The sequence below is a fragment of the Thrips palmi genome, unplaced genomic scaffold (assembly GCF_012932325.1).
Source record: "Thrips palmi isolate BJ-2018 unplaced genomic scaffold, TpBJ-2018v1 HiC_scaffold_4, whole genome shotgun sequence".
Lineage (NCBI taxonomy): Eukaryota > Metazoa > Arthropoda > Insecta > Thysanoptera > Thripidae > Thrips > Thrips palmi.
In genome coordinates this window covers 6,292,194-6,314,915 of record NW_023144631.1, presented here as the reverse complement: position 1 = coordinate 6,314,915, position 22,722 = coordinate 6,292,194, and the positions used below count along the sequence as shown (strand labels likewise).

General features: G+C 61.8%; 2 protein-coding genes across 2 annotated transcripts; one reads left to right on the top strand and one right to left on the bottom strand.

The window, feature by feature from the left end:
• Window positions 1-4,752: 4,752 nt before the first annotated feature.
• LOC117649663 lies at window positions 4,753-13,552 on the bottom strand. Its single transcript, XM_034392607.1, has 4 exons — window positions 13,441-13,552; window positions 8,348-8,424; window positions 6,129-6,284; window positions 4,753-5,891 (listed from the first exon to the last, which is right to left on the bottom strand). Exons 2-4 carry the CDS (start codon window positions 8,387-8,389, stop codon window positions 5,709-5,711), a joined length of 381 nt encoding a protein of 126 aa, XP_034248498.1. The 5' UTR covers window positions 8,390-8,424; window positions 13,441-13,552; the 3' UTR covers window positions 4,753-5,708.
• A 2,902-nt stretch (window positions 13,553-16,454) lies between these two features.
• On the top strand, window positions 16,455-22,317 carry LOC117649444 (protein white). Its single transcript, XM_034392248.1, has 12 exons — window positions 16,455-16,731; window positions 18,429-18,753; window positions 18,830-19,140; window positions 19,221-19,319; window positions 19,416-19,654; window positions 19,735-19,915; window positions 20,180-20,338; window positions 20,410-20,541; window positions 20,932-21,160; window positions 21,244-21,349; window positions 21,430-21,601; window positions 21,698-22,317. Exons 1-12 carry the CDS (start codon window positions 16,657-16,659, stop codon window positions 21,794-21,796), a joined length of 2,127 nt encoding a protein of 708 aa, XP_034248139.1. The 5' UTR covers window positions 16,455-16,656; the 3' UTR covers window positions 21,797-22,317.
• Window positions 22,318-22,722: the final 405 nt, after the last annotated feature.

Below are 22,722 nucleotides of genomic sequence, written 5' to 3'. Positions count from 1 at the left end.
CAAGGGTTGGACGGGGTGCTCGGAGGCTCCCCTCCCGGCCGCCGCGCCGCCACGCCGCCACGCCGCGCCCTGACGGCTGAACCTCTCCAGCCAGGCCGAGTGAGGCCGAGAGGCAGCCACCCCCGCATGGAGGGGTTGAACGATGGCTCCCCTGGGTCAATGTACGTGATGTCAAGGGGCACAACGGGGTGGCAGGCCCGCAGCAGCAGCACCGGCAGTGCGGCCGCAGAGACAGAGATTTGTTGCATCCCGTGAATTATTGGTTTTTGACACAAACAGTTTGGGGCGCGGGGGTGGCGGTGAAAAAAAGAACAGCATGACAGACACAATCCTGCACTCTGTGTGTATGAAAAAGTGATTGTACGGCAGCGTGTTGGGCTGTTGTTTTAATGAAAAATAAAGCGAACGAGTCAAGTTTTGAAGCCCCAAGGAACGGGGAAGCGGCTGGCAAGTGACCCTCCCTCTCTTCTTCTCGGTGAGACCGCGTGCTGCTCCAGTTTGCCTGTACTGCAAGGAAACCCACGCCATTGACAATGGCTCCTAAAATTACAAATACCTCATTGTTCATCGCTGCACCGCAATTCAAACATTTAGACGCAATTGTTGTTCGCTTTTCGAAAATGAAACATAGCCGCGCCTTATCAGATGCCGCGGTTAATGGTGGCGACGCAACGACAGGGCCAAAGCTCTCGTTATCGCATGACGAATGTTAATGCGAAAATAATTAGTCCGTCTTAATGAGCGCGAGCAACGCCACTCGAATTAATTACCGCAGTGCCCCTACATGTGTTTCCTTTCCCCGCCTTCTTTTGTCTCTCCTCGCTCGTTCCCCGGGGCCCTGCTGGCCCTGCTGGCCCTGACGGCCCGAGGCCGCTGCCAGCTCCACACCTTGATAACTCCATTTGCGCGGCACTGCGGTGAGGTGCGGTGAGGTGCGGCGTGCCCCGGGCGTGCCGCCCCCGCCCGGGTCGCAGTCCACACCGTACGCACGCACGAGGCGATACCCCGTGCGGTGAACACGTCTGTTTTCGTCGCTCTGACTCTCTCGCACTCATGAGGCGTCCCGTACAGATGCGAGAGCGACAGAGCGACGAAAACGACTCTCGCGGAATCAGTCTGCAGCGGGATGGTTTTCCCGTTTACCCGTTTCGGCGGCCGGTACTCGAGTCCACGGGCCACGGTGGGCCAGAAGACCGGTGGAGGCGGCCAAAACTCAAGACGCGTTTTGAGCTCCAGGGTCGCTAGGCAGGGCTCGAACCGAACGTGTGACCCCACCAATGGATTGCTTTCCGAACGAGGAGTCCAATGGTGGGGTCACGCGTTCGGTTCGAGCCCTGTCTAGCGACTCTGGAGCTCAAAACGCGTCTAGAGTTTTGGCCGCCTCCACCGGTCTTCTGGCCCACTGTGCGGGCCTCCCTCCGCCCCGGCCACGCCGCCACGCCTCCGCGGCGCGGTTGCGCCCCTCAATCAATGGCAGCGGCGCGGCGGACGGCGACGCCATTGTGACGGTGTTGTTGTTCTAGCGGACGGCGTGCCGTGCCGTGCCCTGCCCGTCATTAGGAGCGACAGGCCGCCGCACCGCGCGATGATTTTATCGGCGCACACAATGGCTCCGTCGCTTCGCGCTCCGCCATGGCGTCGTGCCCTGCCGTGTCGCGGCGTGTCGCGGCGCTGGGGCGTCCGGCCCGCCACGGCCCGCCCACTGCAGGCACACTGCAGGCCCTGCAGGCCGTGGCGTGGGGGCCCGCGGGACGCGCCCGCCCCGCCATCGCGGAGTGCGTCGCGTCGGTCTGGAGTCGAGTCCCGGTGACACGGCGACGATGCAGCGGCCGTTCCACATTTTGACCTTCTTACGTTCTGAAATCGAATCAAACTCGACCCTAAGATACATAACAGTGGCGATGATTTCATCGTTTGGGGAGCATCCAGGTGTGTAATGCGAGCCATTTCGGGGGTTGGTTGAGCCCGGAGCACAGCGCGCCTAACCAGGTATTCCACGGTCCGCTGTGCGGCCAAGCGCGATCTGCGCGACCGGCAAATTTTGCGGCCGCTACCCCGAGCAACTCACCGCGCACGGCCTGGTCCAGCAGGGTGATTCCGAGACTCGTTTTCGTCGCTCTGTCTCCCTCGCACTCATGGGACGTCCCTTATAGGTGCGAGGGAGACAGAGCGACGAAAACGAGTCTCGGAATCAGTCTGTAGCGCGGCCCTCCCCCGCGAGACGCGGAGACACCCCGCGCGCACTGCACACAGCAAGTGGCGGCCTTTATTTTTATTGACCTGGGGTGGGGGGCGATATCCCGCTGGGGACACGTGTGGCCACATCGGGGGATATTCACTCAATTCCGACTTACTTACAGCGAGCTTGCAGCGCAGGGCAAGGCCACCCTCGACATGCCTCAGCATCCCCTAACTCGCATTGCGCGGCATTGCCCCAATTCCTCCGTCACGCGGCCTCTCATGCTGCACCGATTTTATTCTTCTGCAGACTGTTTCCGCGAGTCATTCGCTGTATCTCTCGCACTCGTGGGGCGTCCCGTAACGGCGCGAGAGAGACAGAGCGACGAAGACGACTCTCGGAATCAGTCTGCTGGTAATTCGAGATTCCGGGAACGCGACGCCGCGGCCCCGCGGAAGCTGGCGCCGCCTCGGAAAACACACAGAAAGCAGAACGCAAGGGGCAAAAAGCGTCGGCCGAAAGCAAAAAGCGCGCGTCCAGATTCCTTATCTGTCACGGCACCGCCCGGCCCGTCGCCTTAATGCCTTTTTAATTTCCGGGAAGAGCGTTTTCACGAAAAGCGGGCGGCGCGGCCACCAGGGCGGCCTGGCCTGGCCACCAGGGCGGCCACCACACGAGTCATTATACAGTGGCGTTAGTTTGTCGTTGGCGTGACGCCGGTTGGTAGCCCTGCAGTAATTAGAGGCCCATGTTTGCGTACAGCGTAGCGTTCACCCCCCGCGCCATCGCCCTATTCAAATTCGGAAAGTTTTTTTTTGTTGCCTTTTTTTAGGCGAGTGTGCAAAGTGTGCTGCCGGGCAAATAACGCGACGTTTTCACAAAAAGTTTGGCTCGTCGACGTGTTCGGGCGGATGTTCGCCGCGTTAATATTCTGGTCGGCGCGCCCCCGCCACGCCCCGCCACGCCCCGCCACCACGGTATCGACACTTCCGCTCCATAAAGCAGACGCCCCGAGAAAAGCAAGGGTGAGTTTGAGGGGTGGTTTTCTAAAATCAGCCCGAGAACCCCTACCGATTTGTAATATTTTTTAACAACCCCCGACGCCGACGCCTGTTTTCCTCCGCGACTCTGCAGTGCACCCTCATCCCTGGCCGGCCCTTCGGTGCCCTTCGGCCAATGGCGTCGCAGGGACGGCCGACCGGAAGGCGCGCATCGCGTCGCCCGGCCCACTTCCGGTCACCATGTCGCCGTCGCGCGGCCACTGTCACGAACAAGTGGCCGAATTTCGGAGCTGCCGGCAGCAGGCCGCCCCCTCCTCCACGAAGTGGCCTATCGAGCAGCCACGGCGGCCACGGCACGGCGGGCAGGGCGCACAGTGGGCCAGAAAACAGTGCAGGCGGCCAAAACTCTAGACGCGTTTTGAGCTCCAGAGTCGCTAAATGGGCCTCGAACCGAACGTGTGACCCACCAATGGACTCCAAGTTCGGAGAGCAATCCATTGGTGGCGATTCGAGTCATGCTTAGCGACTTTGGAGCACAAAACGCGTCCAGAATTTTGGCCGCCTCCACTGTTTTCTGGCCCACTGTGGGGCGGTCCCAGGCGCGGGCCGCGGGGTGCCATGGGAAATGGTTTGCATACATCATCATCATTATTTGTTATTATTTCCGAGAGGGGGCGTGCCGGGCGGCCGGGCGCTGAGGTACGCCCTCCAGGCCTCGGGGCCCTCAAGGTGGCAACGCGGGCAGCGCGGCCCTGCCGGCACGGCACTGCCGGCACGGCACTGCGGGGCACGGGCTAAATGATTCGCGTCTCTGGGGCGTCGGCGGCGTCGGCCGGGGGCGCATTAATTGCTGTGGCCGCGGGAAAGCGACGCCCCGCCCCGCCCCGCCCGCCCAGCCCCGCCCCGCCTCGCCAGCGCCACGCCCCCGAGCAGGAGCAGCAGTGCGTCATTACTCCGTGTCGCACATTTGTCAACCCGTGATGAAGATCTTGACCGCGGGGCGGTGGTGGGTCGCCCGGTCGGCCCGGAGGAAAATTGGTGTGGGGCCACTGGGCGGGCAGAGCAAGGGGCCAGAAGCGACACCTAGCTTTTTTCGGCAGTGCAGTGTGGTGAGCTGATAGCGTCGCCCACCTCAGGGAACATGTCTTTTAAATTTTTCGAATATTTATAGAAATTGTTATTTCAGGTCAGCTGAAGTTGGCGCCGATTTGAAAACGAAATCTTTGGAAATCTTTGGCGCCTCCTTCTCCAATGAGCTGGTCGCTTCGCCGCACGTCTTGGGACTTGGAATCTCATCTCACGTCGATGCGGCGAACGCCGTGCGGGTAGGCATCCCATCAGACCCCGACGACCGCCCCGTGGCGCCCTCTCCAGGCGAGAGGTGGCGATACCCCGCGCCGCCAGCCAGCGCCGCTGGACGTGGGGTAGTGCCGTGCGGAGAGTTAGCAAGGAATGTGTGGCCTTTTCGCATTTTGGGGATCCATATGGCATAGGGCAGCATATCTGTCTATCATTTCGAGAATATTTTTGACATTCGTTTGATTGAGGTTCAATAATTTAGAAAGACAGGGATGATTTAGCACATACGCCGTAGCTTTATTGCAACAGGTCTTTGTCGGTACATACGCACGGATTACGATATGAAACAGTTTTAATAAATTCTTATCAGCAGGTTAAAGCATACGACAAGGAAATACATACTGGCAATGCATAACTCATTTATAGAAAAAAGTGTAACCGTTTTGTAAAGTATAATGACAGCTGTCGCGTCTTTTACTACGTGGATGTCCTTACCGAACTTCTACTTTGGTCTTATAAATTAAACTGTAAAAGCTTAAAAAAGTAAAAAATAGTGTATAAATTAAGATACATTGTAGAGAGACACGAGAATGATAAATATTTTAGAACAAACGCATCCGATTAAAAATGGGAGAGGATTTAAAACAGTGTAAGTTAAACAACTTGTACGAGCATGATAACAGTGTGGATGCGACACGTAAAAAAAATTTGAAGTGCAACCATCAGTGCAGTTTGAGCGATGAATCTACAACAACACTACTACGATGAATGAAAGTCACATGTATGAAGCACCTGGTTGCTTGGCCGGCACGGGCGCACTGGTTTCTGGAAGTGACTGTACCGGCCGGATGTACCCCGCGCTGCCGTGAGGGGTATCGCCGCGCTGGGAGTCCCTCCGCTAGCGTCCCGCAGCGCGCGGGGTATCTCCGGCGGCCGCCATGTTGGTGCCGGCCGGCCGGGCGGCGGATTCGAGATTCGAAACGTGCCCGAGAAGGGCAGGCAGGGCGGGGCACTGCAGCGGCCGGGTCGCCAGGTCGACTAGCAGACTAATTCCGAGAGTCGTTTTCGTCGCTTCGTCTCTCTCGTAACTACAAGGTGTGCTTATGAGTGCGAGACAGACAAAGCGACGAAATCTGTGACTCTCGGAATCAGTGTGCAGGGCGTCGAGAAGTGCCCGGCCGTCCACAGGGTCCGCTCAGACTGGAATGGAGGCAGTGCGGCGCGGGGCTCTAGTCGCCGCGGTACACGAAGACGGCGTCCACCAGGAAGATGATGCCGTTGATGATGGCCAGGGCGGCCTTGGCCAGGCCGTAGTCGCGCAGCTGGCCCTTGCCGAGGTTCTGGAAGTGCTCCACGGCCAGGGAGCCGGACGCGATGAACAGGGCGCAGCCGAGCAGGCAGAAGTAGATGTCCTGGAAACAGAAAATTGTGTCAGCCGCCGACCTCGCGTCGAGCGCTCGCCCAGGGGACGCCCCTTTTAGCTCCGGTTTTACGGTGGGGTTACAACGCCTGCTCTTGCACTGTACAAGCAGCTGCTTTACGGCCACACTCCAATTACGAGTGGGGGAGGGGGAGGGGGCACACGCCGCGGTGGGCAGCGCACTGCAGCGAGGTGGCCGTCAACGCCGGCCCGCTAGTACACTACTTACGATGCGCCTGTTGACGGGGGTGCCAGCCAGGAGGCCGGCGAACACACCGCACGTGATGATGAGGTAGCCGCCGAAGGTGGCCGACGCCAGCATGAGCGACGTCTGCGTGTCCGAGAAGCTGTGGTAGTGGAGGCCCACGCAGGCCGCGGCCAGCGCCTGGAAATCACAGGAAAAGCGCGCACTTGAGGTTCTGAATGGGTTTGAAAAGCTCGGGAGACTCGCCGCGGTTGGCTTGAGGGGCGCCCTTTGTCGCAGAGTACAGTGACGGCGGTTGTCGCTCACCCAGAGATCCAGAGCATCGCGGGGCGCGGCGCCTCTCTGGCGCGCCCATGCCGCCCAGGCCGCCCATCCCACTCGCCCTTGTCGAGAGGCGTTCTCACGTCCACGCCCCCCGCCCCCCTCTCGGAGTGCCCGTTCGTGTGCGCGCCGTAAGAGCGAGGGAATATGCGTGCGCGGCGCAGGCCTTTGACGGCGAAGACGCGACGCCAGCCACGCCCGGCCACGCCGGCACGCCGTGACGCCGTGACGCCGGCACACTGCTTCGCGGCGACCGCGTCTTCGGCTTCCGCGACGCGCCAGAGCGAGCGGCCAGTTGGCCAGTCGCGTGGAGGGCGAGGGGGTCGCGCGGTGAAATATGCCGCCCGCGTCCTTTCCACGCACCGGCCGGCCCGCCGCGCTGCCGCACTGCCGCGCCGTTGTGGAGGCGTGCGCGATTTGATTGTGAGTCAGCCCCTGCTATGACAGGTCGTTAGCTGGACGTAGCTCAAAGCCATTGGCCAAGCACTGCGCGCGCGCGCACACGCACACTTTGTCGTGGCCGCAACGTCCGTCCGGTCGACTCCTTCGCATCGCCAAGCAGAGGAGTTCACGGTCGACTCGTGTAAACCTTGCCCGCCCCGCCCCGCCCCGCCACGGCCCGTCATTGTTTCCTACTCAGCATGGCGATGGCGACGAGTCTGTCCGCGGCCGCCTCGCCATACCGCGGCTTAGCTTTAGCACCGCGCCGCCACGCCCGGCGCCAACGGGGGGGTTGGATTAGCAGTGGCGGTGCACAGTGGGCCAGAAGACCGGTGGAGGCGGCCAAAACTCTAGACGCGTATGGAGCTCCAGAGTCGCTAAACAGGACTCGAAGCGAGCGTGTGACCCCACCAATGGATTCCTCGTTCGGAGAGCAATCCATTGGTGGGGTCCGTTCGGTTCGAGGCCAATTTAGCTACTCTGGAGCTCAAAACGCGTTTAGGGTTTCGGCCGCCTCCACTGCTCTTCTGGCCCACTGTGCGGTGCAGCGACCCATTGCACCGCGGAGGACGACCGCGACACGACCGCGCTGACGAGTACCCGTGCGATGATTTGCAGCGCGCCTCCTTCTTCTTCCTGCCTTTCTCGGAGCGCCGCGGCGCCGCGTCCTTGGAGGAGGCCCAGCCGCACGCCGCGCGCCGCGGAGGATCAAGGACGCCGTCGGACTTCCCAGGCGCGCCTTTTTCGAGCGTCCCGGTCATCGAGAGCCTGCAGGCTGATTCCGATCAATGCGCTTGTGCTGTTCGCTCTTTCGCACTCGGGGCGGCCCGAGGGGCGTGGAAGAGAGAGAGGGACACAGCACTGCTCGGAACCAGTCGCTGCCACCGCCCGACGGGCCCGACGGCTCTAATGGCTGCGCCGCGCCAATTCCCAGAGCGCCCACGCGATCGGCCGCCCACACGCACTGCTTCTTGTGCCCCCCGCGCCGCCGCGCGTGCATGTCGAGGCGGTCGAGGCCGCGGAGAATGCAGTCCAGTCGATGCACTCGCAGGGTCTGCCTGTTTTGGTGCGTCCGTCGGCCCGGCGCGGTGGGCGGCCCATTGGTCCGGCCGTGCGAGAGAGAGCGAGAGAGAGAGAGAGTGAGTGAGAGAGAGCCGCGACCCTGGCCCACTGGCCACTGGAGGAACTTCGCCGGGCCCACGGCTCACGGCTCGCCACGCCCCGCGCCGCCCAGGGGCACGGGACCGGCCGGCGCGGCGCGGAGTGCGCGGCCAGCGGAGCGATTCAAAACATCGCTCTCTGTCTCTGTCGCACTCACGGGGCGTTTCGGATCAGTGCGAGAGAGGCCGAACGACGAAACGTGGAGCGCGCCGACGAGACCGCGTGGCCGCGGCGGCAGCGCCAAGGACTCCAAGGACGGAAGCGAAGCCGCGCGGCAGCGCGGTGAGGACGAAGGACGTGGGGATTGTGAGTGTACTTACGAACTCCAGGAACTTGACGAGAGCGAACCTGCTGATGGCCATTGTGACGGGTGGGTTCTAGCTTCTAGCGGGCAGAGCTGCAACAGAGAGGGGCGGTGCGCATTATGGCTCTGAAAGAACTGTGTGGGTGTGAGAGAGAGAAAGAGTGCGTGGTGCCTGGCGCCCACGAGTGCCGCGCGGAGTGCGGAGTGCCCTGGTCGGCCATCTGCGAGTGATTTCGTCGGGCGGCCTGGGGCCTGGGGCGGTGCTCCCTCCACCCTCGCGGAATCTGCTGAGCCACGCGGCCGTTCCGAACACACAGGCACGCACGCACACGGGCTCACAATAGATGTAGAGCGCGGCGTGGGCGTGGCCGTGCTTCGGAATGGCGCCGCGACGCCGTGGTCGGCCGACGCGACGCAGCGCGACGCCTGGACGAGGGAGAGAGGCCGTCGGCGACGTGACGGACCGAAAAGGGAAGGCCTGGCCTGGCCTGGCTGGGCCTGCAGACTGATTCCGAGAGTCGTTTTCGTCGCTCTGTCTTTCTCGCGCCTCTACGGGCCGCCCCTTGAGTGCGAGAGAGACAGAGCGACGATTACGACTCTCGGACGCTCAGGCCTGGCTTGGCGGCAACGCGGGAAAGCTGCGTGACGGCGCGATGCTGCGCGACCGGCGTACCAACGCCGAAGCGTACAGCACGGCGCGGACCGCGGACGGCCGCGACGGCATCCCGAAGCAGTGGGGCCGCAGCCATGTGCCACGGACCGGCCGCGGATCCGCCACCGAATCGAAAGCCGAGGCGAGCCTCCGGCAGCCCGGCCGTAATTACCCTGGCCGGCGTGGCGGGCTCGGCGATGACGGCATTTGTAGGTCAAGGCCTCGGCCGGCCGCGCCTCCGCCGGGCCGCCAGGCCGCGGCACACATGGTAAGGAATGCAGCCGGGCCGCGCGAGGAGCAGCAGGAGCAGGCCGTCGTCCTGCACCTCCAGCACACCCTGTACGTCGTCGTCCCGGCCGTCCCGGCCGCCACGCCCCCGTGCGGCTGTACGCGCGGCTGGGTTATTTTCCGCCGAACCGCGATATGGCCGCCATCATGGATGCAGGCCGCGGCAGGCCGCGATGTGGCCGTGCCGGGCCGTGCCGAAAGGCGCAAACAACCAGGAGAGAGGCGTGGCGGGCCTGGCGGCCTCAGCGTGACCCGGCGGGTGAATCACACTCGCTTTGCGCTGCACCTTGACCCCCGGATCGCATCGCCGCGGTGCCTTGCTGCCTGCCGGCCACGCCCTGCCCCGCCCCGCCCCACCCCGCCCCGATCGGGGAAAGGAAAGGCCGTGTCGCAACCCGCAACCCGCACTCGTTTTGTTCTCCCCGGCTTCGCCGCCGCCTGGCCGGCCTGGCCGTCATCACAGTCATCACGCCACTCTGCTTGTTTCTTGGCCGATTATCTCATGGCTCAGGCCCGCGCTCAAAACACACGCTCGCGCCGACACATCGGAAGTAGTGTGGATTAGCATACCGGTCCACGCCGCGGCGCTAAAGTCAAGCCACCGGAGCGCCGGGCAGGTAGGCAACGCGGACACACTGCTGTTCGACGGGACGGCCTACCTGCCGGCGTTGGCGGCCAGCCGGGCAGGTAGGCAACGCAGACACACTGCCGTTCGACGGGACGGCCTACCTGCCGGCGTTGGCGGCCAGCCGGGCAGGTAGGCAACCCGGACACGCGGCTGCACCACGAGAAGGCCTACCTAGCGGCGCCATGCTGGGCCATGCTGCGCCAGACCCAGACGCGCGCAGCCGCCACCGCACAGGGCCGCTTTGATGGCATTCAAAGCCGATGCAGCGCTCCGTCTGCCGCCCCGCCGTCCCGCCGCTCTGCCGGACTTCCGGTCGTTATGCTCCGACCGGCTAGCCGCGCTCCGCCGAGGCGCATACATGAACTTGTCTTGGGGTCACCGAGGGAGTGCTCTGCCCCCACCCTCCCGCCGCTCCGAGCCTCCCCCTGCTCCCCCCACTGCCCCTCTCCTCCTCGTCGGCCGCGAGGACGCCGACGACGACCAGGGCAAGGACAAGGACGCCGACCGGGCCAGACGCCAGACGGTGGGTGGTGACATCACCGGCCTTCTTCCAGCGCTTCGCTTCCAGCAGCAGTCCGATTCCGCTGCCCGCACTCTATCTCTCTCGCACTCGGGAGCGTGCCGTCAGGGAGCGAGGGAGACGGAGCGCGACAAGTGCGCGCTGGATCGTCTCCAGCTTTGGGCATCGAGACGTGGTCTCGTAGGGCGCGGTCCTGGAGGACGGCGGGGGAGAGGGCACTAATTGACCGGGGCGTCACAGCACGGACAGGGCTCCACTTGGTGGCGTCACTGTGACGGCCGATGCGGGCAAGACGATCGGGCCCGTCCGTAAGGCTCAACGCGTCACGCCACTGGCATTCTTCGAGCCGTTTTAATCACCAGTTGAGTACGAGAGAAGAAAATTCTGAACGCTTACACGTGTCTTGTGTCAGTGGCCCCCCTGAGACGCCTCGGCGGCGGCGTTGCGATGCGCGGTGAGGAACTAGTGGGAGTGTCTACCTTGTGGCGCCGGGGCTCACCCCGCCCCGCCCCCCCCCGCCCCGCCCCGCCCCGCCCCGGCACGCCTCTGCGGCGGTGATGTCACCGCGAGGCCGCTCTGGTCCTGACCGTGTCCTGCCGCGACGCGCACTCGCTGCCGGACGACACGGGATGGAAAAACAAAGCGCCGCGCCAAGAACTCCGAAAGGCACGCTCGCACGCGGGGCACGCACGCTCCAGAGCGGGCTTGACGGCGCCACCGCTCGCGACTGAAAATGCAGTGTGGGGTGCACGGCCTGCATAGCAGCGGGCGGAAACGGGTGGAAATAGCCTCGAGGAAAGGCTCCCCGGAAGCAGGGCTGGAATGGGGCGGCTGCCTAGCAACAGGGCACGACGCACAACGGGCGCGTTTGTGTGTGTGTGTGTGTGTGTGTGTGTGTGTGTGTGTGTGTGTGTGTGTGTGTGTGTGTGTGTGTGTGTGTGTGTGTGTCCGTCCGCGCACGTGGGTAAATGAGCTCGTGGGTGTTTAGTCGAAGCGATACGAATGTTTGTTCAGAGGTAAAGACGGTACGATCTTGCTTGTATCTTTTGGACGAACAAATTTCATTGCTATCCTGTCCTGCGCACGCTGTGCCGGCTGGGCCGCGACAAATTTCAAAAATAGACGCGGGAAAACACGGACACCGGCGCTGCGCTGCGCCTAGAGAGCGCGCACAAAGCAGGCCTCGCGCGGCGCACCGCGGTTTACGAGAAGGGCCACGGCGCCGCGGCCTGGTGGAGGTTGACTACGTCCGGCCGGCCGGCGGCCAGGAGCAGTAAAAGCGCCCTGCGAAACCCCGTAGCTGCCGCGCCTCTGGTGAACAGATGCCCGCATTCGTCGCTGCGGCGGTGGGCGCAAAAGGGAGGTGTCCAATTTTTCACCGCGGCCAACGAGCGGCATTGGAAAGCAGTACACTCTCCCCCAGAAAGAGATAAGGCGCCCCGTAAAAAAGAACCCTTCACTCGGCGCGGTCGACGGGGGGCCGATGCTCTCGCCGCACCGTGGCGCCAGTATATACACTGGCCGGGGAATTATTTTTGTTCCGGAAAGGCGAGAAGGACTTGGAAACTTGCACTGCACCGCCACGGCGGCCGGCCGCGCCACGCCCTCGCAGCGTATCGACGAGGCAAGCGGCTATCGCATTTCGCGCGGTTAATTCCTGAAATTGCCGCCGGGGGCGCACCTCGGGGCGCAACGGGGTCGCGAAACACGACACCGCCCATCCCCGTCGCCCATCACCGCGAGCAGCGGCAGCGAGCCGGAAATGAGAGCGGAACGGCCGAGGCGCGGGTTTGAAACCAATCAATATTTCTTTTTCATTTCGGTTATTTCGTTTGAGTGGGTGCGCGGGCTATTGTGTGTAGATGCGTGGGCGTCGTTTGGTGGGCGCCTTTGGGTTTCGAAGCGTTTGTTCGAGTAGCTGGAAAGTTCGAACTCTGGGCGAAGGCAGGCAAAGGCCAAAAGGGAAGGCAGCCGGCCGGCCGGCCACGGGGCCACGCCCTCCTGGGGCCCACTTCGGCCGCCTTTATTTGGGCCTTCCCCCCCAGTCCTATCCCTTCCACTTAAAAATAAAAACGCGACTCTCGCGTGCAGCCTAGGGCGTCGGGCCGGCAAGGCGGCAGGCCGCGAGAACCCAAACAACGGCGCGCCGTCCTCAAAGCAGATCGCTTTGAATTCCCACGCAATCCTGGTCCTCGGGAAGTCCCTTCGCACCGGTGGGGACTGATTCCGAGAGCCGTTCTCTGTCTCTCTCGCACCTGTGCGAGACGACCCATGAGTTTGAGAGAGACAGAGCGAGGGAAACAACTACTGTACTGGCCCCGGCGCCTCGCCGCGGGCGCCACAGGTGGCGACGTCCTCGCCGCGAGTCACTTGTTGATCAAAATCCGACCCGCGGCCCGGAGCACAACAAGGAGTGCGGGACGCGTTCCGGGTACGAGCGGCGGAGCGGCGGAGCGGCGGTCCCCCCGAGGGCAACCAAGCGGCACCGTGTACCGGACGCGGCCCGGAGCCCTGCACCGGAGCACCGGAGTTTGGAGGGACGCGCTCGCTCGGCCCGGCCCGGCCTGCCCCGCTGCAGCGCCGTGCATCGTCCAGGACGCCGGTCTGTCTGTCCGCCTGTTGTTTACAAACGGCGACGCCGCGGGCGAGCGGACGGCAGCAGACAAAGGGGACGCGGAACGCGGAGCGGCGCACCCCTCGTGGGCCTCGACAGCCGCCCTCGGGGTGGGGTCCACCCCTCGGGTCCAGCCCAGCCACAGCTGGAGCAGCTGGATCGGACGGCAAGCAGTTTGGCTCCACCGATTGTCGGCCACATCAAAAATTTGAAGGAAGAACAACACCGCAGCGAATGGCACCAAAAAGCCACAAGCAATCCTCAATTATGAAAAATTTATCGACTGCAATGAGCTGTTTCCAACAAAACACTGTTCGGTGCAAGCGCGCGAGCTCAGCAGTGGGATAGGAAGAGCCAACACTGTACCCACTGCACTGGAGATGCTGAGGTGAGAGAGGCGGACTCACCTGGTTGGCAGAGGGTGTGTCTTGGAGCACGCGTGTCCTGATCGGATGTTGGCGGTCAACTGAGCGGCCCGGCCCGGCCGACGCCAAGCCCGAGCAGCGCGGCGACTCGCCGAACCGCGCCTTCTCACGGCCCTGCTGCCCCCTCCCCGCGGCCGCCGCGGTGGCGGTGGCGGAGGCGGCGGCGAGTTGTTTTCACTCCGTCTCTCTCAGTCCCGCAGTCGTCGCGCCGCCTCTCTCTGTTCCTTTCTCTCTCTTTGGAAGTAGCCCTCCTGTCGTGTCCGACTCGCCACGCGGCGTTTCCTCTTTTTCAGCCCCCTTGCGCGCGCGCGCGCGCGCGCACGCACACACACACACACACACACACACACACACACACACACACACACACACACACACACACGCTCACGCGTCCTTGGCACACCCACCACACAGACACTCCAGCTGGTTCGGAGTCCTTCCCCGGATCTATATTCGAGCAGAGTCCTTGACTTGATAAGATAGTGTGGACCCCCTAACCAAATTAATTTCCCCTACCGTGTCAACGCAAACATCGTTCCAAGTCGAAAATTCGATTAAAATTCTCAAATTCAATTTTGTTCTGCGAGGCTGAACCGATGGTAAGAAAAGGCTGTGACTGAAAGTTTGAGACGCTTCCTGGTGCATGCGCACAGCTTTATGATGCGTCTTGTTTGAAAAGGCGCTTCGCTGTCCGCGGACCGCTGAACCGAAATGAGTGACATCACCGCGCCGAAATAGCGGCGCTTGCCGGCCGGCCTCCACGCCGGACGCGTTACGAGTAGTTTTCATTAGCTCACCGCGGAGCGACCGCGGAGCTTTAGTCGCTGTCCCCGCACGGCACGCGGCGCCGCGCGGCGACACGCCGCGAGGAGGCATCTGGGTTCATCAGGGTCGCCAAGCCCACCTGTTTGTCTGAAAAAGAAATGGATAAGAAGAGAGAAAAACAGCGAAGGAATGCCAACTTCCTTGTCCTGCAGCGGAAACTGTGGCTTGCTTGTCCCCAGAAATTTATCGTGGTATCGCGCAATAAATTTGACAATACCGAGTGTGAGCTCTTCCTTTCGAACCCCTGAACGGTGACGATCACTATTTTGGCCATTGAGAGAACAAGGTTCGTCCATACTTACATTGATACAATTTTTAAACGTTTTGGACTAAGTAAATGTGTGGCGCCAGCCCAAGGCCGCGAATTGGAACCCCTAACTCGAACTTGTACTTCCACTTGAACTGTTTGAACTTGGGCAGCAGCTGTGTCCGAACGCTTTGCACACATGAAACTCCCTGCGTGCGGACGCATGGTTTTGAGCCTTGAGTACACGCGGGCACACGATTTGCAAATAAGCGTGTGGGAGCAGCGGTATCGCTAATTTGGCGAAAACGATGACGGATGTCGCGACACTGCTCATGCACAGCCGTCCGAATTCGCGGTCCCCATTTCGCGGCGTGCGAGTGACGCCTCAAGTGACGCAGCGCCATGTGGCGGTGGCACTGGTGACGTGGCCGCGACGCAGGTTTCGCGGATACTGTGACCTCATCACGCAGTCATGGAAGTGCTGGGTGACGTACTGTACTGCCACCGCTCTGTCTCTGTGTCGCTGGGCTTTGCAAAAAAGTCGATGTGAATTGAAAAATGGTGGAAACAGTCGGCGTGGATTGATCGGGGGTGCGATATGGTTGAAAGCAACGCCCCGTTATTAAATTGAGGCAGTGCGAGGCTCAAGGGGTGTTGTTGATTCAGGTGGCTTTCAGTTTGAGTTACCGGAGGGCGAGGGCTGTCGCCGCGGCCCCCAGGTCGCGTGGCTACGCGCCGTTTGCAGTTTGCCGCTCGCGCAGTGACCTGCATGGCCAGCACGGCCTGCACGACGGCCTGCATGCCGCGGTGCACCGCCTCGACCGTGCATTCCCCGCGCGGCATTCCGGGGTATAAATCTGCCGCCACGGGCACGCCGCCGTCCGTCCTGCAGACTGATGCCGAGAGTCGCTTTCGTCGCTCTGTCTCTTTCGCACTCAAGGGGCGTTGCGTGTAGGTGCGAGAGAGACAGAGCTACTCTCGGAATCAGTCTGCAGACCGCGAATGAGCTCGGCGGGCACGTCCGAAAACAAGCATCATGCTTCCCGCCAAAACGCGCGAGCCCCAGTTGGCGGCTACAATGCAGCACAGCGCGCCGCCGTGAAGGCAGGCCTCCCAACGCACCCGACCACGCGACGGCGATACCCCTCGCCTCAGGGAGCGGGACTGCGTGCATACTCCTCGCGCTGGCGCCGCGCTCGACCTGGCCAGGGCCGTGTTTTGGCGGCAGCTCCTTCTGCTTATTTCTTATCGTCGCCGACGACGCGATTGCCAGAGTCAATAGACGAGGAGCGGGTGCCGCGGGTGTCGCGACGGCACGGAATGGAAGGGAGTAGTCCCGACGCAAGTCCCTCGCGTCCCCGGCGCTACATTGTGGTGGACCAACGAAAACCGGCATCGAGCACCAACCTTTATGAAACTGGGCTGGAATAAGCGACAACGCCCGAGGGGCAGAGGGAGGGGGAGACGGGCAAAGGAACGAAGAAGATGTGGAGAAGAGCGGGACAGGGACAGGGGGAGAGGGGGCGCGGCAGCGTGGATGTGGTTACGTAAAGTACGTGAAGGTGGGGTGGGGCGCGTCCGACCGCTCGCTCGCTTTGGCCGTTTAATAACTTCGCATCACAATTCCAAAGACACGTTCCGAGCACACTGGAAACAATGCCATCACAATAAGATTTTCCCAATTTCTGCATTCCAAATTTCGTGCGCATTTATTTGGCGCGGAAATCGCTTCGGCAAGGAGAGGGGGGAGGACGTCGTCGAGGAGGTGGTGGCGGTGGTTGTGTTCGCGGAGGCGGTGCAGCAGGGGCGTCGCCGTCGCGGTGGTAGCGGTCGCGCCCCGCCCCGCCGCGCCCCGCCCCACCCCGCCCCGCCCGCCGAGCTGCTGCGGGCTCCACACTGCTCCGCACACACACGGCGTCCACGGCGTCCACGGCGTGCTCGCTGACGCTCCGCTCGCTCCGCTCCGCTCAGGCTCAGTAGGCCCGGTACGCCCGACGGCCACTCCGCGTCGCGCCGCGCATGGGTGTTGGAGCGAGGTGCGTGCTATAGCCGAGGCGAGGCAAGGCGAGGCCAGTGGTGCCGTCTAGCGTCCAGTCCGCACCCAGGACTCCCTCGGCCCCTCCGCCATGGTCAGCGAGGAGCAGGCGCCCCTCCTGGAGGGCGGCACGCGCCGCAAGGGCTCCGGGAACTCCCTGCACGACGTGAGTACCGTGTCCGTGCACTGTTTCAATCTCAAGCACCGCCGCGCCGCTTCGAAAGACACCGGTCGTTGCCACTTTGTGAAAATTGTGAAAATTGTGAAAATTCGCTGGTTGAAGCGATCGACGACTGTTGAGACGATTTGAGGAAGCTCCTCGCTGCAGCAGGTGCTACGCACTACGCGGTTACGCTCGCTGATAACAGGTCATTGGCCACTGGCGTGACCACGTGTGCGGCAAGATGCACCTCTCGGGTTTGCTCAAAAAAGTGTTTTTCGTGATCGTGTGCGTGTGTGTGCGCGTGTGTGTGCGTGAGTGCATGTCGGCGTGCGTGCAATGCAAGTGCGCTGCATGTGATCCGACCCCGGGGCGCCACCCTAGGCCAACAGGGGCGCCAGCCTGGCCAGGCGAAACACGTAACGCAGGGGTGGCTGCGTGATGCCGTCCTCTCGCGATCGATTTCGAACACATGCCGGACTTCTTTGGGGTCCTTTGGCGTGCAGGGGTCGCCCCAGCGGCTCTTGTCGTGTGACTTAGCGGCCGGCCCTCTTGGAACCGGGAAAGGCTGGCGGGGGGCGCAGGGGGAGGGGAGCTGGAATCCCGACTGGTCGGGTTTGCCTGCCGCTCGCTCGACCAGCCTCTCTGCCCTCGCCTGTCACTCTGATATGGCTTTCCGTCTCAACAAAGATGGAGCTCAACGAGGTGCCGACGGCGTTAAAAAACCGCCTCGGGGTTCGCGGCGAGCACGGCGAGCACGCCAAGCAGTCGCCCTGAACAGGCGACGCACTTCGCGCGCAGGACCTCGCAGGACCTGGCACCGGGTCAATGAGTCCTGGCGTCCCGGCGAAGAGGCTAGGCCGGTCGCAGCTTCCTATCCAGCTTATGTAAGGACGCTTGGCCTTGCCGGCGTAGCCTCGCGCCGCGCCGCAGCGGCAGCATGGCCCACACTTATATAAGCTGGACATTCCTATCCTGGGGCCGTTCCTCTAGTCCGAGGTTAAGGCCAAGCGTTTTGATTTGGGAGGCATTCAGAGCACCGTCGGCGTGCCCGAGGAGGTCGTGATCCTCCCGACCCAGAGCGGCTCGGTGCGGGAATGTAGGCGAGACACCCGATACGCGTTGCACGGCATGCCGCGATACGAGAGCCTCCCTGCCGGCTTCTGCCGGCTTCTGCGGCCAATCAGGACCGCGTGCACTGTAAAAAATTCCGTACTTTTGTACGGAAATGGTACAGAAAAATATAGTACGGAGGTACGGAGAAAAGTACGGAACGTTCCGTACTTGCTCCATATGAACCCATGTAAATGGGTACGGAAAAAAGTACGGAACGTTCCGTAGTTGGCAAGTACGGACGTTCCAGGCAAATTATTGACCAGACATGTTCCGTACTTTTTCCGTACTTTTTTCTCACAGTGTGGGTTGAGGACCGCACAGCACGGCACGGCGTGCCACGCCGCCACGCGGTACGGTTCGCGGTGCGGGTTAGAAAGCGTTCACGACGATCAGGGGACGGTGCGGTGTTGTCGCGCCAATTATATAAGCGAACAGCGTGATGCTGGACCGATGCCGCGGTCATACGTTTTCCCCGGCAGATTGCATTCCAGTATCGCATGCCTACGCGAGCTGCAAAAAGTTAATAAAGAATCTCGCCAAAGACCTTGTTTCATTTGCATTGATCCGGTGTGTCTCTGCGGCGCCAGGAACCCAACCACGTCTACGACGGCGCGCCGCTGTACCTGGACGAGCTCTCCAAGGAGCGCGGCAACGGCAACGGCTACGGCAGCTTCAACGGCAGCCCCGTCCACGGCCACGGCGGCGACGGTGACGGCGGGGGCGGCGGCCCGCCGAGGGACACCATCCTGTCGCCCATGGGCAACGAGCGGCTGGTGTACTCCTGGAGCGACGTGAACGTCTTCAGCGGCGACGAGCAGCGGGGCGGCGCGCTGCAGGCCGCGCGCTCGCTGTGGGGGCGCTGCACTGGGAGACACGGCGTGGCGCCGCACCGCAAGCACATCCTCAAGAGCGGTACGGACTACCTCTCCTCACAGTGCGGTGCGGTTGGCCTGGAAAGCGACAAGAGATTAACCCGTCTCCTTTGCAGTGTTCGGCGTGGCGTACCCGGGCGAGCTGCTGGCCATCATGGGCTCGAGCGGCGCGGGCAAGACGACGCTGCTCAACACGCTCACCTTCCGCTCCGGCAACGGCGTGTCCGTGACGGGGCGGCGCTGCGTCAACGGCGTCCGCGTCGGCCGCAACGCCGTGGCCGCGCTGTCCGCCTACGTGCAGCAAGACGACCTGTTCATCGGAACGCTCACCGTGCGCGAGCACCTCGTGTTCCAGGCCCTGGTGCGCATGGACAGGCACATCCCGTACGCGCGCCGCATGCGCAGGGTGGACGAGGTCATCCAGGAGGTGCGGCAAGTCTTGAAATTTTACTCCTTGTGGGGTACAACACTCTGCCGGCAGTGATTGATGACTTTCTTGCCCTGCAGTTGGCGCTGGCCAAGTGCGAGAACACCACCATCGGCGTCCCCGGCCGCGTCAAGGGGATCTCTGGAGGGGAGATGAAAAGACTGTCGTTCGCTTCCGAGGTGAGTCTACAGTGTAGACTACACGCCACGTGACTAGCATCGCAACCCATGCAGGGCGCTAGACTCACACTCACGCCCCTTGGCGCCATGTTACAGGTGCTGACGGACCCGCCGCTCATGTTCTGCGACGAGCCCACCTCGGGGCTGGACTCGTTCATGGCCCAGAACGTGGTGTCGGTGCTGGCGGGCATGGCGCGCAAGGGCAAGACCGTGGTGTGCACCATCCACCAGCCGTCGTCCGAGGTGTTCTCGCTGTTCGACAAGGTCCTCCTGATGGCCGAGGGCCGCGTCGCCTTCCTGGGCGCGCCGGACCACGCGTGCCGCTTCTTCAGCCAGTCAGTACCATCCTCAAAGCCACCACAATCTCGAAGTCTCCGTAGTCTAGACCTAACCACACTCGCTCTTGGTCCGCCAGGCTCGGCGCCGGCTGCCCCAGCAACTACAACCCCGCCGACTTCTTCGTGCAGCTGCTGGCCGTGGTGCCGACGCGCGAGGAGTCGTGCCGGCAGACCATCGAGATGGTGTGCGACGCCTTCCAGCGCTCCGAGTACGGCCTCAAGGTGCAGCACGACGCGGACGCCGGCAGCGACCTCCTGGTGCGTACACTGTACGAGTACACGTGGTGGGCCTCGGCGAACTTCTCGCTCTGCCTCTCTCGCACTCATGGAGTGTGCCGTAACGGTGCGAGAGAGACAGAGTGCGCGGGGGTGGAATCGCGGACTCGCGGGAGCGCCTGCGGACGGCGGGGTAGGCAGTCCCGTTAAGCAGCGGAGCGTTGCGGCGCGGCCTACCTCGCACGGCGCTTGGAGCTGCCCGCTCAATGCAGTGTCTTAACTTCCAACTCCCCGCTCCGCCCGCAGGCCAAGCCGCCCCACTCCTGGGAGGAGGACCTCTTCCTGGTGGACACGTCCCCCTACAAAGCGTCCTGGCTGGCGCAATTCCGCGCCGTGCTGTGGCGCTCCACGCTCTCCGTCTTCAAGGAGCCCCAGCTCATCAAAGTCCGCATGCTGCAGACCATCGTGAGTGCCCCTCTCCGTGCAGCCGTGTTGGAGGGAAGTGGATTGGATTACCTAAAACCTTGTTGTTGCAGATGGTGGCGCTCATGATCGTGCTCATCTACTACGGCCAGTCACTGGACCAGGACGGCGTCATGAACATCAACGGAGTACTCTTCATCTGCCTGACCAACATGACGTTCCAGAACGTGTTCGCCGTCATCAACGTAAGCGACTGCCAAACAAAGCGAAAGGCCCGGGGGGGGGGGGTCACGCACAGTTGGAGGCGGCCAAAACTCTAGACGCGTTTTGAGCTCCAGAGTCGCGAAATGGCACTCGAACCGAACGTGTGACCCCGCCAATGGATTGCTCTCCGAACGAGGAATCCATTGGTGGGGCACTCGAACCGAACGTGTGACCCCGCCAATGGATGGCTCTCCGAACGAGGAATCCATTGGTGGGGTCACACGTTTGGTTCAAGTCCCGTTTAGCGACTCGAGTCGATCTGGAGCTCAAGACGCGTCCGGGATTTTGACCGCCTCCACCGGACAACTGGCGCACTGTGCCACGCCCTCACACTGCACGTGCAGCAACCCAATACTCGCACTTCCTTGCAGGTGTTCTGCGCCGAGCTGCCCATCTTCATGAGGGAGCACCTGAACGGCATGTACCGCGCCGACGTGTACTTCCTGTGCAAGACGCTGGCCGAGACCCCCGTGTTCCTGGTGCTCCCGCTGCTCTTCATCTCGCTGCCCTACTACCTCATCGGCCTGAACCCCGAGCCCGCCCGCTTTTTCCTGGCCTGCCTCGTCATCGTCCTCGTGGCCAACGTCGCCACCAGCTTTGGTACGGCACGACACTTTAAAATGATTTTCACTGGACGAAGAAAAACGCAACAAAAAGTAAAATTGGAAATTCTATTGTTCCAGGCTACTTGATCTCTTGCATCTCAAACAGCGTCTCCATGGCGCTGTCCATAGGCCCGCCCGTAGTCATCCCCTTCATGTTGTTCGGAGGCTTCTTCCTCAACAACGAGTAAGCCACCGGGACTCAGCAATATGTCAAAAACTTGCAAAGGAAAGTCTTTAACGCCCGCTTGTTCTCGTTCCCCCCAGCTCCGTGCCGAGCTACTTCAAGTGGCTGTCGTACTTGTCGTGGTTCAAGTACGGCGACGAGGCGCTGCTCATCAACCAGTGGCAGGGCGTGGAGGAGATCGCCTGCACCCGCGGCAACGCCACCTGCCCGCGCACTGGCCACGTGGTGCTCGAGACGCTCTCCTTCCACGAGGTGCGTCAGTAGCCGAGCGGCTCGGGAGGCCGTTTTGAATCCCGAAGGTCCGCGGTTCAAATCCTGCTCATTCATATTGTTTTTCATTTTTCATAGGAAAACTTCTGGATTGACATCGTGAACCTGGGAGCACTGATCCTCGCGTTCCGGTTCTTCGCTTTCCTCGCCCTTCTGTCGAAGACCTTCCGGTCGTGAGGTTTCGTCCAGGACGGCGACGACAACGCAAACTGCCAAGACGAAGTACAGCCAGGGGTGTCGAACCCAGGATGAAGACTGTGATTAATTTAGGTTAGTCGAGATCTGAGTCATATAGGCGTGAGTGTAGAGTGAAGACGAAGAGGATGGAGGAGGCCGACAAACTTAGTGCCATTTTTATAAGTGGAAAATGAAAATGTGAAACTTGTGCCATTTTAGTGAGGGAGGTGCTCATGTTATCCCGCCTGGCTGGATGATGGCACCCCCTAGGAACTATTTTTTACTTGATACTTTAAATTATTTTGCTATGCTCGGAATTACAAGCTCATCGTGTTTTTTGTAAAACACGTGTCTGAAAAGGCGTTTTTATGTAAATAAGGAGAGTGGTGTGATTTTGTGATAACATGTTTTTTGTTTTATAAATTAGTTTCCATTGAGAACGCGTGTGTGTGCGAGAAATACAAGCCGTTGAGGCTCATATTATTTGTTGAAATAATGAAGAAAATAAAATCGTTTTTATAGTAAAACCGTTGTTTTCTCATTGGTTGACTACTTCCTCCCACCCCACGTGCGATGGTGGACCTCATCGGTTCCTCTGGGGGGCATGGGTGACCTTGGTGGTGACCTTGGTGGTGACCTTGGGGGGGCGACTGCCGGAGCGTGGTCAAACCAGCCCGCTGCGTGGGACCGGACGGCCGGACGCGCGGTCCAGCCTCGGCGAGCCTCGGACTCTCAGGCTCCCATGGCCCGTGGGTCCACCCGCGCACGGGTCCACGCGAGGCTAGAGACCGGGCGGAAGCCACCATGTCGCCCTTCGGGGAGGTGTCCGCTACCCTATGGGAACCTGGAGCGCGGCACCGCACGCAGCGCACGCGTCGCCTGGAGACTGGGCCGGCTGGGCCTGGAACGGGGCAGCTGCACTCTAA

Coding starts and splice junctions, on each gene's coding strand:
- LOC117649663 (XM_034392607.1), bottom strand. CDS start 8,389: ATGGCCATCAGCAGGTTCGCTCTCGTCAAGTTCCTGGAGTTC. Junction 6,285..8,347: donor TCGTCAAGTTCCTGGAGTTC/GTAAGTACACTC, acceptor TGTGATTTCCAG/GCGCTGGCCGCGGCCTGCGT. Junction 5,892..6,128: donor CCCCCGTCAACAGGCGCATC/GTAAGTAGTGTA, acceptor TTCTGTTTCCAG/GACATCTACTTCTGCCTGCT.
- LOC117649444 (XM_034392248.1), top strand. CDS start 16,657: ATGGTCAGCGAGGAGCAGGCGCCCCTCCTGGAGGGCGGCACGCGCCGC. Junction 18,754..18,829: donor CAAGCACATCCTCAAGAGCG/GTACGGACTACC, acceptor TCTCCTTTGCAG/TGTTCGGCGTGGCGTACCCG. Junction 19,141..19,220: donor TGGACGAGGTCATCCAGGAG/GTGCGGCAAGTC, acceptor CTTGCCCTGCAG/TTGGCGCTGGCCAAGTGCGA.